This window comes from Centruroides sculpturatus, unplaced genomic scaffold, assembly GCF_000671375.1.
Source record: "Centruroides sculpturatus isolate CEXI.00-Female unplaced genomic scaffold, Cexi_2.0 scaffold1162, whole genome shotgun sequence".
NCBI classification, from domain to species: Eukaryota; Metazoa; Arthropoda; class Arachnida; order Scorpiones; family Buthidae; genus Centruroides; species Centruroides sculpturatus.
This window is the reverse complement of record NW_019385457.1, coordinates 73,656-89,438: the sequence shown is the minus strand read 5'-3', so window position 1 is coordinate 89,438 and position 15,783 is coordinate 73,656. Positions and strand designations below refer to the sequence as shown.

Genomic DNA, 15,783 nt, shown 5'->3' with positions numbered 1-15,783 from the left:
TTCTCCGTTGCGTGTCGCTTCGCGTTGAATTTTCGTCGACGTTAAGCCTAACGAAGACTATTGTATCGTAAAAAATTATTTTTTTATTTTGTACAAACAAAATAAATATATTGAAAAATATAAAAACAATAAAAAATTATACTTCATATGTTAATTTAGTAGCCCAAGACATAGACAAAGATTGAAGCGCCACAGCACTGGCGAAAATTTAAATTTGCCAACTGGAATTCTTTCGGATGATTGACTTTCGGAAAATCAATGCTCTACTGTAGTTTATAATTAGGATTTTCTCAAATGCACTTAAATAGTTAAATAAATTAAAAACAAGGATTAGAATATCACCATTTTTATATTTGAAACAATAATCAAAGCTTATTACACCAAATTAAACCATTAGAATAAGAATTTAGAACAAATAATTTTATCCACGTGCATCTTTTCTATTTTATATGTTTATTAACAAAACAAATTTTTCTTTTTATATACCATAAATAAGATTTTATCAAATATGAAAGAAATAGAGAAAATTTCAAATAAAATACTTTTTACCTTATTTAACTTAGACGAAAACAAGTCAACAATTACATTGTAATTTACCTTTTATATAACTCTTCAAATTCTTTACCCCAACTGTCAAATAATCCAGAACATTCATGAGGACACATCAACGACCACATATCATCAGCTTCAACTCTTTGCATAAATAAATCGGGAATCCAAAGTGCATAAAATAAATCACGAGCACGACATTCTTCCTTTCCGGTATTTTTTTTTAAATCAAGAAATTCAAAAATATCTGCATGCCACGGTTCCAGATATATAGCAAAGGCACCGGGTCTCTGTTTAAAGAAATTAATTTTTTTTATATTTATTAATTTGAACAAATCTTATTGAAAGTAATTATATAGAAAGAGCAGTTATTTTTAATTGTATTTTGAATTTATTTAATTTAAAATATATTGTCTCCACTTCAATTAGTCGTAACTTTCCCCTGAACATAATATTTTTCCTTTAACAATAGTCAATCTATTTAATATCTTTCAGGGAAAAATTTTTGAATTGAAATAAGATGACTTCCAGTTTGCATTGAAAGTTCTTATATAGTTAATTGGGGCCTCCCGCCCCTAAGGTTTCCATAGCTGGTCTTTGCTTTCATCTATTTAACTTCATTCTCGAGATTAAGGAAAAACAGATGGACAGACAGACGACAGTGGGAATTTATAAATCTACAATTTTTTCAAATTGTAGCCCAAAACGTTTTATAATGAACAACAGTTAATTGCCATTAAAAAAGTCAACATAAAGAAGTAAAAAGTTAATTATTCCAAAAATCAACAACAAAGAAGACTAACAAGAACGTCTGGATCTCCATTTTAATGTTAGAACATGCCTGGTAGGCCAGATGGCCAAGATGGATAAGATGTAAGCCTACTGGACCAGGGATCCAAAAACAAATCCAGGCAGGTAAAAAAACCCCAGGAATCTTTCAAGGGTGATCTGAACTTGATATGTTGGACTCTCTTCCTCATCACCCAGCTATGGGCACTAAAAGGGCCTTTTTCTGGCCCTTTTATTGCCCATAAGATAAAAAAACTAAACAAAACACACCTCTTACAACATACATCTTTTGAATGTTTCTATTCCAGGCTCCTTTTTTTAACTACAGTTAAAATGAAGGACAATTTTAGATTAAAAATTTTCCAAGTAAAAATACAAAACACCCACAGCCATTTATTGTAGTTAAGTTGCCAGTTTTTGTATTCTCTCCCAACAATTATCCTCCCTCTTTTTCTTTTTAAATTACAATAAACCATTTATTTTACACAAGCATTTTTTGTTTTAAATCATAAAATTAAATACAAATTAAAATCTTAAATTATTTTACATAATGACTAAGCCTTACAATATTGTTATTACCCTCTTTTGATATTATAAATACTGTATATCTGCACAGATAAGACAATAGTTGAATCATAAAAAAAGGCCCCCAAAATCCAGGCCGTCTTATAGAACAGAAAAAAAAAAAAAAAAAAAAAAAAAAAAAAAAAAAAAAAAAAAAAAAAAAAAAAAAAAAAAAAAAAAAAAAAAAAAAAAAAAAAAAAAAAAAAAAAAAAAAAAAAAAAAAAAAAAAAAAAAAAAAAAAAAAAAAAAAAAAAAAAAAAAAAAAAAAAAAAAAAAAAAAAAAAAAAAAAAAAAAAAAAAAAAAAAAAAAAAAAAAAAAAAAAAAAAAAAAAAAAAAAAAAAAAAAAAAAAAAAAAAAAAAAAAAAAAAAAAAAAAAAAAAAAAAAAAAAAAAAAAAAAAAAAAAAAAAAAAAAAAAAAAAAAAAAAAAAAAAAAAAAAAAAAAAAAAAAAAAAAAAAAAAAAAAAAAAAAAAAAAAAAAAAAAAAAAAAAAAAAAAAAAAAAAAAAAAAAAAAAAAAAAAAAAAAAAAAAAAAAAAAAAAAAAAAAAAAAAAAAAANTGTCGCTTCGCGTTGAATTTTCGTCGACGTTAAGCCTAACGAAGACTATTGTATCGTAAAAAATTATTTTTTTATTTTGTACAAACAAAATAAATATATTGAAAAATATAAAAACAATAAAAAATTATACTTCATATGTTAATTTAGTAGCCCAAGACATAGACAAAGATTGAAGCGCCACAGCACTGGCGAAAATTTAAATTTGCCAACTGGAATTCTTTCGGATGATTGACTTTCGGAAAATCAATGCTCTACTGTAGTTTATAATTAGGATTTTCTCAAATGCACTTAAATAGTTAAATAAATTAAAAACAAGGATTAGAATATCACCATTTTTATATTTGAAACAATAATCAAAGCTTATTACACCAAATTAAACCATTAGAATAAGAATTTAGAACAAATAATTTTATCCACGTGCATCTTTTCTATTTTATATGTTTATTAACAAAACAAATTTTTCTTTTTATATACCATAAATAAGATTTTATCAAATATGAAAGAAATAGAGAAAATTTCAAATAAAATACTTTTTACCTTATTTAACTTAGACGAAAACAAGTCAACAATTACATTGTAATTTACCTTTTATATAACTCTTCAAATTCTTTACCCCAACTGTCAAATAATCCAGAACATTCATGAGGACACATCAACGACCACATATCATCAGCTTCAACTCTTTGCATAAATAAATCGGGAATCCAAAGTGCATAAAATAAATCACGAGCACGACATTCTTCCTTTCCGGTATTTTTTTTTAAATCAAGAAATTCAAAAATATCTGCATGCCACGGTTCCAGATATATAGCAAAGGCACCGGGTCTCTGTTTAAAGAAATTAATTTTTTTTATATTTATTAATTTGAACAAATCTTATTGAAAGTAATTATATAGAAAGAGCAGTTATTTTTAATTGTATTTTGAATTTATTTAATTTAAAATATATTGTCTCCACTTCAATTAGTCGTAACTTTCCCCTGAACATAATATTTTTCCTTTAACAATAGTCAATCTATTTAATATCTTTCAGGGAAAAATTTTTGAATTGAAATAAGATGACTTCCAGTTTGCATTGAAAGTTCTTATATAGTTAATTGGGGCCTCCCGCCCCTAAGGTTTCCATAGCTGGTCTTTGCTTTCATCTATTTAACTTCATTCTCGAGATTAAGGAAAAACAGATGGACAGACAGACGACAGTGGGAATTTATAAATCTACAATTTTTTCAAATTGTAGCCCAAAACGTTTTATAATGAACAACAGTTAATTGCCATTAAAAAAGTCAACATAAAGAAGTAAAAAGTTAATTATTCCAAAAATCAACAACAAAGAAGACTAACAAGAACGTCTGGATCTCCATTTTAATGTTAGAACATGCCTGGTAGGCCAGATGGCCAAGATGGATAAGATGTAAGCCTACTGGACCAGGGATCCAAAAACAAATCCAGGCAGGTAAAAAAACCCCAGGAATCTTTCAAGGGTGATCTGAACTTGATATGTTGGACTCTCTTCCTCATCACCCAGCTATGGGCACTAAAAGGGCCTTTTTCTGGCCCTTTTAGTGCCCATAAGATAAAAAAACTAAACAAAACACACCTCTTACAACATACATCTTTTGAATGTTTCTATTCCAGGCTCCTTTTTTTAACTACAGTTAAAATGAAGGACAATTTTAGATTAAAAATTTTCCAAGTAAAAATACAAAACACCCACAGCCATTTATTGTAGTTAAGTTGCCAGTTTTTGTATTCTCTCCCAACAATTATCCTCCCTCTTTTTCTTTTTAAATTACAATAAACCATTTATTTTACACAAGCATTTTTTGTTTTAAATCATAAAATTAAATACAAATTAAAATCTTAAATTATTTTACATAATGACTAAGCCTTACAATATTGTTATTACCCTCTTTTGATATTATAAATACTGTATATCTGCACAGATAAGACAATAGTTGAATCATAAAAAAAGGCCCCCAAAATCCAGGCCGTCTTATAGAACAGAAAAAAAAAAAAAAAATTTAGATGAAATTTATATAAATTAAAACCATTATAAAAGCAGACAAACTGTAATTATTTACTAGTAGAGAGTAGGACATGTCCGCAAAATAGAATAGCCCATGCGATGTTTTTGTGAATAGTCAAGGTCACCCGAATGCCCTAATCAGTGAGAATGTTTGCAACAATAGCAAGGTAGTGCTATTGTTGCAAACATTCATTCGAAAAATTACGAATTGGACATAATTCCGCATATGCTATACAGTGTTATTATCCAGATGATGATCGCTCATCTAAACTAAATTCATAGGCTGTTGATAATTTGGGGTTATCTTACAGGATAGATATATGCTAAAACTATAAAACTTCAGTGAAAATTTATACCATGTCTTATCTGCGCAGATATATGGTATTTTTAATAATTAATACTACCAACAGTAGTAATAAATTAAAAATTACATTTACTGAGATACAGAATATTAGTCTTGCAATGAAATCATTCAATTTACATAATAAATTTTTGAAATTCAGTGTGCTAAGTATTATAAGGATACAAGTTGTTACACTTTCAATTAAAAAATTACAATTTAGTATTTGTATATAATAACTCAATGTAACTTACTTTATTTCCACCTTGATCAACATAACGTGCCATATTATTATAAACTCTTAGCATGGGTATCAGACCATTTGATATTCCATTTGTCTGTAAAAAATACTTATTAATTAATACTTTAAAAGTTTAATTTTTTAAAAATTAATTATATAAACCTTTAACAGTATAGTTCAAACTTCTAAACAGTATATACAATTCTAAAAAGTAATTAAAAATTTTTTCATAAAATATTTACAGTGCTTTTACATGCATTAAGTATTTTTAACAAGAAGTGATATCATTTTTTACAAAAAAGTATTACTTTACATGAAATGAAGGCATCTATAAATATTTAATCTTGTATAAAAGTGTTAAAATAAAATTGTTTCAAAAGGTTTGTTGCAATTTTTTTATATTAACACATTTCATTTATATTATACTATCCAACAATGTTCTGTTTTGAAAAACAAATAACTATGATACTCTGTCTTTCAAAGCAAGAACTGTCTACTGATATACTTGTAAAGATTATTATGTTGACTGCATTTTAACTAAACATCTATAGATTTCTTCATTAGCTATTTATCAAATAGTAATTTAATAATTTTCTCTCTTAAATTTTACAATACTCAAATATCATGAGTAAAGGATAATTAACTGACTAATGAGTAATAAAGCAATAACAAAAACTAATGATTATGATGATAAATTATTTAGTAGTCATAAAAACAGCATCAACTTATATTCTAAATTATAAATTCATCAAAACACGAAATGAATATCGATGAAAAAAGTCAAATCTGGCCTTAAATCTAAAATAAATTATAATATGCATACTCCTGCAATATAAGTTCCAGCCGCTCTAATACAATGAACATTTAATCCAATTCCTCCTGCAGCTTTAGAAATCAATGCACATCTTGTTAATGTTTCACAAATTCCTTCTATACTGTCATCTGTCATTGTTAAAAGAAAACAGCTGAAAAAAAATGCATTACATGATATTACAATTTGTTTATGGATAATTTTAGGTAATTCTATATTATATTTTATTTTGGATTTTTCATTAAATATAATGAATATAAAATGTAGCCTTCTGTATATTTTTTACACATGTTAATACAATTTAATAGATTTGGTTTTTCATGAAATACATTTATAAAACTTTAAATTCTACAGGATTAATCATTTATTTATTTATTTATTTGAAAAAGAAAAAAAATTATTATTCAAAACAATATCTCTTCCTCAATAAAATTATATTCAAATTAATTTAATTATTTGTAGCTAAATTTTATTTAAAGTCTTAATTTTAAAGTGGCAATATCAACAAAATCAAAAAATTTGAAAAATGTTATCTGTTATTAATAAAAAAGAAATCATTAATAAAGAACCAAGTTAATTGCATTATCATTTTGATTCAACAAAATTTAATAAAAGTTTTCTGAAAGAACTGCTAATAATCATCTAATAAATTAACAACTTAATTTTTTTCAATTTATATATAAATATAAGGTGTTCTGTAAGGAAATGGCAATACTTTTACTGTGTTCTAGAGATCCAGAAATGTCTTACAATATAGTTAAAAGCATTTCAATGAAAGAAGGAGTCAAAGTTACTCAAGATAGTGCTCTACAATACTGCAAAGAAAAAAAAACCCCAATCTCACTGCCCTTCAGCTGTACTGTACTAAAATGCCAAAAAAATGCAATCAAGCCTTACATTTTTGCAAACAACATAAGTTTCTGAAGGTATGATGATGAAGGGCATCAAGATTGAGATTATTTTACAGCATTTATCAGTGCTGCATGTTAAGAGATAGCTAGTCTGAACTTAACTCTTCCTAGTGCTAAAACAGTACAATTAAGAAAGGCTTCTTTTATTACTTTTTTAATTGATGACAATAAACAAAAATATAGTAGGTAATGTTAAAGGAACATTTAATATGCTTTTAAAAGTAAACATTAAAATTATTAAAAAGAACAAAATTCTTAATTTTTGTTATATTCATTAGTAAAAATATGGTTGCTTTACATTTATAAATTGAAACTGTAGGAGCTGCAACTAATAAAATTATATACAAAATAGAAATGCATCAGTAATATTCTATCAACTGATAATTAATATTTCATTTTTTAAATATATTGTACAATACTTTAGGTTTCAATGCATTATTGATGTATAAATTTAATAGTAGATTTGGAATTAAATAGATTCAAAAGTAAACAGAATTTTAAAAATAATTTGGACATATTTTATGTAATCAAATTTAACTAAAAATATTAATAAATTATTTTATAAAATTAGAGTCATAGAAGATAAATTTCAGATAATTTTATAAAACTTTATGTGAGGATATTAGTTGTTATTTAATAAAATTTATTAATTTTAAAAATAATATATAAATTCAATGACAACATAGATACCTCGACAATTGAGGTTTAGGTGTTCCAGCATTAAAAAGTGTGGGTGAAGCATGAGTAAACCATTTTTCAGATAATAATTTATATGTTTCAATTGCAGCATCAATGTCTTCTTTATGTATTCCGACGGATACTCGCATCAACATATGCTGTGGTCTTTCCGCAACTATTAAAATTTTATTATTTACATATAAAAATTTTTATTTACACCTTTATGAAAAAAATCTCAAAATAATATGAATTACATAAGATTTAGAGTGAATTTTAAAGTTTTCTATACTAATCTTTTATTCAACTTATATTTAGCATTATAAATAAAGAGTAATTTATGTTATAATTAATACATGCACTATTAATGTTATCATAATTATATACATATTATTTATTATGTAATATCACTAATTATATTTTCAGTAAAATTTTGTTACTTCTCCAATTAGTGTACAGTTTCAGGTATATACTGTTAGTCAAATCAAAACAATTTATAAGATTAAATTAATTAGCCCAATAAATACAACTATAATAAACTGAAGGGGTTATCACATCCAATTTATTATATCAATATTTATTGAACTAATTAATTTAATCTTAATTTACATTGAGGGCTAGAAGCATTAGAGAGGGTGCAGTCAAAGTTTTCATTGCAAAAATGTGAATGTCAGCACCACCATCCTGTAAGCCTTGAAGTTTGACAATGGCGTTTGGAACGTTGAGCATGATTCCACTGATGGTCCAAATGCCATTGTCAAACTTCTAGGCTTACAGGATGGCAGTGGTGAATGTCCGACATCCACATTTTCGCAATGAAAACTTCAGCCACGATCTCTCTAATATTTAATAATAATACAAAACAATTTATATTTTAAAATATTCATAATTATAGAATAAAAAAATTAAACTAGTAGCTCAGTTTTTTATTCTACTATTCCTCTTCTTATCAGTATTCAGTGTATTCTTCAAAGTGATTCATGCATTGCTAGTCGTTTTTTAAATGAAAATTATACTACGAACAATTTTGTTTTAACAGAATTGTTTGTAATATGATTTCATTTAAAAGCATTTTAGTAATATAAACTATTTTTATGATAATTAAAATTATTTCTTTTTAAATCTGAATGACCAGACATGCAACAAAGCAAGAACTAATTAAATCTGAAATTTAAAATATAATTTCAATATTAACAAAGGACTCTAAATTATAAATATCAAATTCTAAAATTTTTTTGTATTAAAGTGGGCTACTTTAACATTCAGAAATGTAAAATTACCTTTTCCATTTATTTTCAACAAATAGGATCTTTCCATTGTCTACAATAAAAAAAATTTTGAAAAAATTTATTTCTAAGTATACTGAAAATTTAAAATACTACAACTATTTATGATTATTATATTTCCAAAAATAAATGTTTCATCCAGAAATCATATATTCATCTCAGTTGTGAATTTTACTATTTCTATTAAACTTCAAATCAATAACACTATATTGCAGCATAAAATTTCTCACTTTAAACTGTATAATTTACTATATTATTTGAACCTTTTTTTTTATGCTTCCTATACTTTTCAGTAACTATTTTAAAAAAATGTAATACAGTAAAACCTGTGTATGGCAACCACACGTGGTTCCTTTCAAAAAGTAGTCTTTTAGACAGGTGGTCATCCAAAATAAGTGGTGCTGTAATACAGTATTTCCACATGTATTTTGCACATTTTTTTTAGCTATTTCTACTAAGCAAAACTTGAGGTGAGCAAAAATAAGTAAATTTTTTCAAGGATAGAACTCTATTGGTATTTTATTCTTATTGGATAACTTGATTAACAAAAGTTGTCGTGATTTTATAAGATGGATTTAATACCAATAATTTAAAAATTAATACAGTGTTTGCACTTTCTCGATTATAATGCACACTACCTTTTTCCAACTTAATTAATTCAACTTGTTCGCTCCTCAGTTATGTGTATTAAGTCATCAATATAGAAGCGTGTCATATCTCTCCACCACTTTGGTTCTGGTTTTTGTTAGTTTAATCTTATTTTAACTTTAAAAATACTGTATTTTTTAAAATACAGTAAGATCCCGCTTAACGCTGATTCGATATAGTGTGGTCTGCTCAAAGCCTAAAGAAGCTCAAAATTTACGCCAATTTAAATCATCATGGCATTTCATTGATTGTATATAATACAATTATTTGCAAACACAAACCAATCAGAAAAGATGGCAAAAAGGTGTACTTTCTTTAAATCTATGTTTGATTGGTGCAATTTTGGAAAAATATAACATCATGGATGCCATAGGAAATATCAACTTTGCTTGGCAAGAATTAACTGATAAATGCTCGAATGAAGTGTGGAAGAAGTTATGGCTGAAGGTATCCAAAAATTCTCAACGAGAAGAGCCTATTGCTGTATCGTTAGGTTGACCAAACTCAACCTAATCAATAAAGCAGGACTAGGAGATATAAACAAGCAAGATATTGAGGAGTTACAGCAGGTTTCTGGTGAGATCCTTACTGACAATGACCTTCAAGAACTGGCAGAACATGGAATTCATGTGGAACTGAAAAATAGAGATTCTGAAAACGAAGAACCCAAAAAATTTCTCTACAGATATCCTTAGTAAAAGTTTGATAAGATAACCAAAATCATTGATCAAATTGTAGCAAATGATCCAGATTTTGACAGGAGTGCCAAAGCAAAACAAGGCATTTTGGATGTGATCTTCTGCTACTGACATTTGCTTAAGGAAAGAAAAAAAAGCGACAATTGAAACTTGATGACTTTATTGCAAAAGAACAAGAATTTCAGAAAAGTCAGGACCTTAATCACAAAAAATGAACTTTACATTTCTGTGTGCACATGTTTATATGTTATTTAACATATCAAATTAATATAAAAATAACTTAAAATTAAAGTAAAATTTGTTTATTTTTGGTCACATGTTCCTCTATCCCCATTTACTCTATGATAAAATGACCTTGTTTAATGCCGTTTCACTTAGTGCTTTGTTGTCTAGGAACGTATCCCCCACGTTAAGCTGGGTCTTACTGTATTTAATATTTCCTTAAGTACAATAAGAAAAATTATTAATTAATAATAAAACGATTTTATTATTTCTTCTCATAATATGATTTCATTACATCAATGACAATTGCAGAATCAAAAAAGGAAGGTTGCATGCAAAGCTGATTTTTGAATTAAAGTATTTATTGTTTTTTTGAATATGTATTTTGCATTACACGATATTCTAATGACAGCAATTCACATTTCTTTCATTTTTCAGACATTTTTGAACAAACTGAAGTGAATTTTCTTTGTAGCTAGACTAATTCATTAATACCTGTACCTAATTTCAAGGATGGGAAAAGTGCCAAAGGAGGGTTTAAACAAGAATTTAGACTAATTCATTATATTAGGAAGGGGAAATGTTTTTGAGATGAGTTTGAAAAATAGTTTAGACCAGATATATTCATGGAAGTGGTCGCTTATTAGTTGTATGTTGTTTCGTACCAAAAATTCATGCCCGCGGTCACGTTACACAGGTGGTCATTTAATACAAGTAACTTATACAGACTATGTATAAACTATTCCGTGCCAGAAATTTTTGCATGTTTTGACAGGTGCCCATTGAATGCAGGTGGTCGCCTAAGCAGTTTTTACTGTACTAATAAAAAGTATTTTCTATATAGTTAACAAAATGGCTACATTATTGAATTTTGGAGCAAAAAAAAATTGATGCACTGATAAAATTCTTACTCTCTTCACAAAGAACAAAAATAATATGTTCCATTAAAATTAATGCTTTTTTTGACTATGTTTGCTGCTTACATAAAATATACATTTGCTATTTCACAATAAGATGTTACTTTTGGTAATAAGATCATATATGTTTTGTGTATAGAATATAGAACTTGCACTTTATTGCCACTATTTTTATTTTAAATTAAAGATAACTGTTTATCCACAAAATACTTAATGTTTACATAAAATTAAAAATTTCATTAGCTAATTTGCTGCACATATTACCATTAAACATTTCAACAGTAATTTCTATTAAATTTAATCTTGCAGGCAGATTGCTAGGCATAAACATGAGTTAAATGAATGCAAAATAAATTTAGTGATATAGTTATTAATATAATTTTTGTAATAAAAATGGAAGTACTGCATTCATTTATATAAATACAATTGTTCAATTAAAATTACAAGTATCAGTTCATTTTAGAACTTCAGTAGCAAAATTTAATGTTTACTTGCCAAAAGTTCTATCAATGCTTTATTTCTGTTGTATGGTAAAGCTTTTTAATATGAAATATAATTTATTTATTAGTCAAAAGTTACATTTAAAGTAACTAGCAAATGCTATTTTATACATTGCATATATCAATAATTACTCAAACTTTAGTATATAACTAACTAGCAAATGCTATTTTATACATTGCATATATCAATAATTACTCAAAATTTAAGTGAAAGTGAATTAATTATAAAATAGATTTTCATTTTCATTTGATTTTATAAGCTTTGATAGAATTGATATTGCTTGCAAGAATAAATAAATAATTCACTCCTGGTTCTTATCAGGTCTTTCCCAACAGGAAGTTTTGTATGAAGGGTGGGGTGGTTGTAAACTGCAAAATTCAAATACAATAGGCTAATATTTTGGTCATTAAGAGAAAAAAGTGGACACCAGTGAAATTTCATTGGTCAGTCTGTTATTTAAGCAACGNAGCTTTTTAATACAAAATATAATTTATTTATTAGTCAAAAGTTACATTTAAAGTAACTAGCAAATGCTATTTTATACATTGCATATATCAATAATTACTCAAAATTTAAGTGAAAGTGAATTAATTATAAAATAGATTTTCATTTTCATTTGATTTTATAAGCTTTGATAGAATTGATATTGCTTGCAAGAATAAATAAATAATTCACTCCTGGTTCTTATCAGGTCTTTCCCAACAGGAAGTTTTGTATGAAGGGTGGGGTGGTTGTAAACTGCAAAATTCAAATACAATAGGCTAATATTTTGGTCATTAAGAGAAAAAAGTGGACACCAGTGAAATTTCATTGGTCAGTCTGTTATTTAAGCAACGTACACAGTACTGAATGTATGATCATTGACATTTTAACCTGTGTCAGACTGTCAGTAGGTCCCTAGGATTAAGGTTGTAATGGAAAGGAGTTGTTTTTGGTTAGTAGTAATAGTGTTTGTTTATCTTAATAATCTGTATTCACACAGAATATAAAAGAAAATTAAGATCACAGACTTATCAAAGGATAGAGAGTTCATGAGAAAATAGGTTTGAGTTAAAAGTATCTACAATTTTGATTTAAAGAGACCATATTATACGGAAAACTATATACTGTGTCCAGAATCTGTAGACAGTATTATGTTAACACAGTTTGACTTAGCAAGGTTTCACTTTATTATTTTTAAATATATAAACATAATTGCATTCTTAAGTATTTTAAAACTGTTTTTAAAATTCAATTCAAAGTTAAAATATTTTTAACACACATAAATAATTAACTATCTTGCTTTCAAATTCTCATTCATAGATACATATATTAGAAAATATAGTAATCATCATGTTTTACATAAAGATTGTTGTCAGCAAATACTGTAAAATAAAATGCAGTCTAAATTTACATTTAACTCCATGTAGTCCTAGACAACTGCCTAGATATTCATACAATTATTTAAAATGAACACACAAGTATTAAAATGTGCTTAATGCTCACCTCCCATTATTGTTTTAATTTTGTTACATAGGGTCTATTCAGAAATGCTTACATGCTTACTGCAAGGCATCATTCAAAAATGTTACCTATAAACTTCTGGTGACTTACCAGTTGCTTGCTACCAGACTCATTAATCTTCAAGAGTGGGTTAGAGTGTGACCAACCAAATACTAATGATGTCATTCACTGCTATCAACAAACTAATATGCAAGCATTTCTGAAAAGACCCACAGTGTCAAAAGTTTTAGGATAGCAATGCACATACACAACTTTCTTTCTTCATGCCCAAATTAGGAGCTTCTATTTTTGTTCCATCTTAATAACTTTTTCTCAAAGGCTGTAGTAATGGCTTTTAATTTTTATACTATCACTTTTGCTCCACAGTGTATTTTATAATAAAAATAATCAATGTATGCATTAATAAACAGAATTATCCTTAGGGATAATTCTGTCTATTAATGCATACATTAATGCATATATCAAAAGTAAAAATAACCATTCACCATCCATCAAAACATGAATTTGTATATATCAATTCTATGTAAAACAAGATCCTAGTGTATAAAAGCATCCATAAAGACAAACTCCAGAATTATTCTAAAAAATAAACTAAATATAATAAACTTAAAATAAACTAAATATAAAATGTTATCAAATCATTAATAGCAAAGTTTTCTGATGAAAATAAATAATAATACCTCAGCATTATTCATGACAATGTTATAAACATCTTCAGCAATCATCGGGGATAATTTTCCTGTTCGTTCATTCACCATTTTATATAAATCCTCAATGACTTCTGAAATAATAATTAAACTATTTGCATCAGTCACTTAGAAATTTGTATTAAAAAATTATTATTTAGAATAAATTATTATATCAACATAATTATTATATTACAGCAAAGTAACATGTATACACACTATTAGTTACTATCTAGGATTTTTAATTAAAAAAAAAAAAATTATATATTCAATTACTAATCTAAAACATGAAGCATATTGAAAATTACAGTAACTGATTTTTAAAAATTATAAGATATTTGGAATATGCATTTAATGAAATGCAACTAGAAGAGTATCATTCTTTCAAATTGATGTAAACATTTTGAAAGAATATTAAGCTTGTGTAAGAATTAACCTTCCAATGTTGTAAACACTATCAACATGATAATGACACTCATCCTTTCCCTCATTCTAATGAGAAACAACTAATAAAACTATATGACTTGTCACATAGAACAAAAAGTCCTTTAAAGTCCAAAGATGGAAGACAAAAAGACCAAAAATGGTTGGCAATGCCTGCTTTACACAAATAAATGTACTGTGAAGTATATGTGCAATGGTTTAAGCATATAAAATTCCTCATGCTTTCTCGCATGAGGAATTTTAAATATGGAAATATGATATATTGAAATTTAGAATGAGATTCTTAAAGTTAGACATTATATAATCAATTTTCTTATGATGTGAGTGTTAGAAACATTTATACACAAAAAGATATAACATTTTTAAGTTAACTGTAAATTTTCTTGTTTTGATGTGTTGTTTTTAAACTACTAGTAGAAGAGAATAGTTGTGATTATAATCATTTTATCCATCTGCTACTTATCCTTGACATCAAATCAAATATTAAAATAAATCTTCAAATCTAGCAAATGCAAGTTATACAGTACAACTAAATCAATAATGAATGATAACACAAATTATGCACATGTATTCTGTCTGGGTAAGAAATCACAAATGTCTAATCCTTTGGAATAGCAGAAAATCTTGGGCAATTATTTTATTTTTGATTCTGATAAGTAAAACTGAATCAATTTCTTTGTTTTAAAACAATTTTTCCAGTATAAATAATCACTGATTTGAAAACAATACATATTTTTATCATATAATGTAAAAACTACTCACCACTAAAGACTGATTTTGTTTCCTTATGAAGATTGGAAATAGCAATTCGAGCTGCTAATGCAGCATAATCAGGATGTTTTGTTGTCATTGTTGCAGCAGTTTCTGCAACTAAATTATCAATCTCACATGTTTTTATTCCAGGATAAAGGCCTTCAACAACTTTAGTTGTAATGGATGACTATAAAAGAAGATAATTACTATTAAAATTTCATAATTTAAAATTATGAAAAAATAAATAAATTTATAGTCTTCTTGAAGGTCATACTAATTTTAATATTTAAATTTTAAGTTTTTAAAATATTTAATACAATATGTAATATTTTTCAAAATAATTTAATAAAATTGATACAAATACATTACAATTAAAATTATATGCTACCTCCAAAAGTGTAAACACAACAATTAAATACAAGTAATGAACAATGGTGTGTGTACTTAGCCTTAACATAAAAGTGGCTATTGAGAAATTCCTCTAATATTGAAAATAACCTTAAAAATATTAAAAACTTTTAATGCTGATAATATTGAATGATATGAGTTTCAGAGTGGATCACTCACCTTCCATTCACTGTGAAACAAACATGATAATAGTTGGCTTTTAAATAGCTCTTTGAAAATCCTCATATAGAAAGGGGCATTTATTATTAGTTCAC

The 15,783-nt window shown here is 26.3% G+C and overlaps 1 protein-coding gene across 1 annotated transcript in view; it reads right to left on the bottom strand.

The window, feature by feature from the left end:
- The window catches only part of LOC111639177 (ribonucleoside-diphosphate reductase large subunit-like), a 35,460-nt gene that overhangs the window by 10,328 nt on the left and 9,349 nt on the right, over positions 1 to 15,783 (bottom strand). Inside the window, 7 exon segments of the mRNA XM_023384976.1 lie at positions 3,046 to 3,287; positions 5,080 to 5,163; positions 5,890 to 6,031; positions 7,479 to 7,641; positions 8,744 to 8,783; positions 13,856 to 14,019; positions 15,131 to 15,308. Coding sequence (XP_023240744.1) covers positions 3,046 to 3,287; positions 5,080 to 5,163; positions 5,890 to 6,031; positions 7,479 to 7,641; positions 8,744 to 8,783; positions 13,856 to 14,019; positions 15,131 to 15,308 — 1,013 coding nt within the window.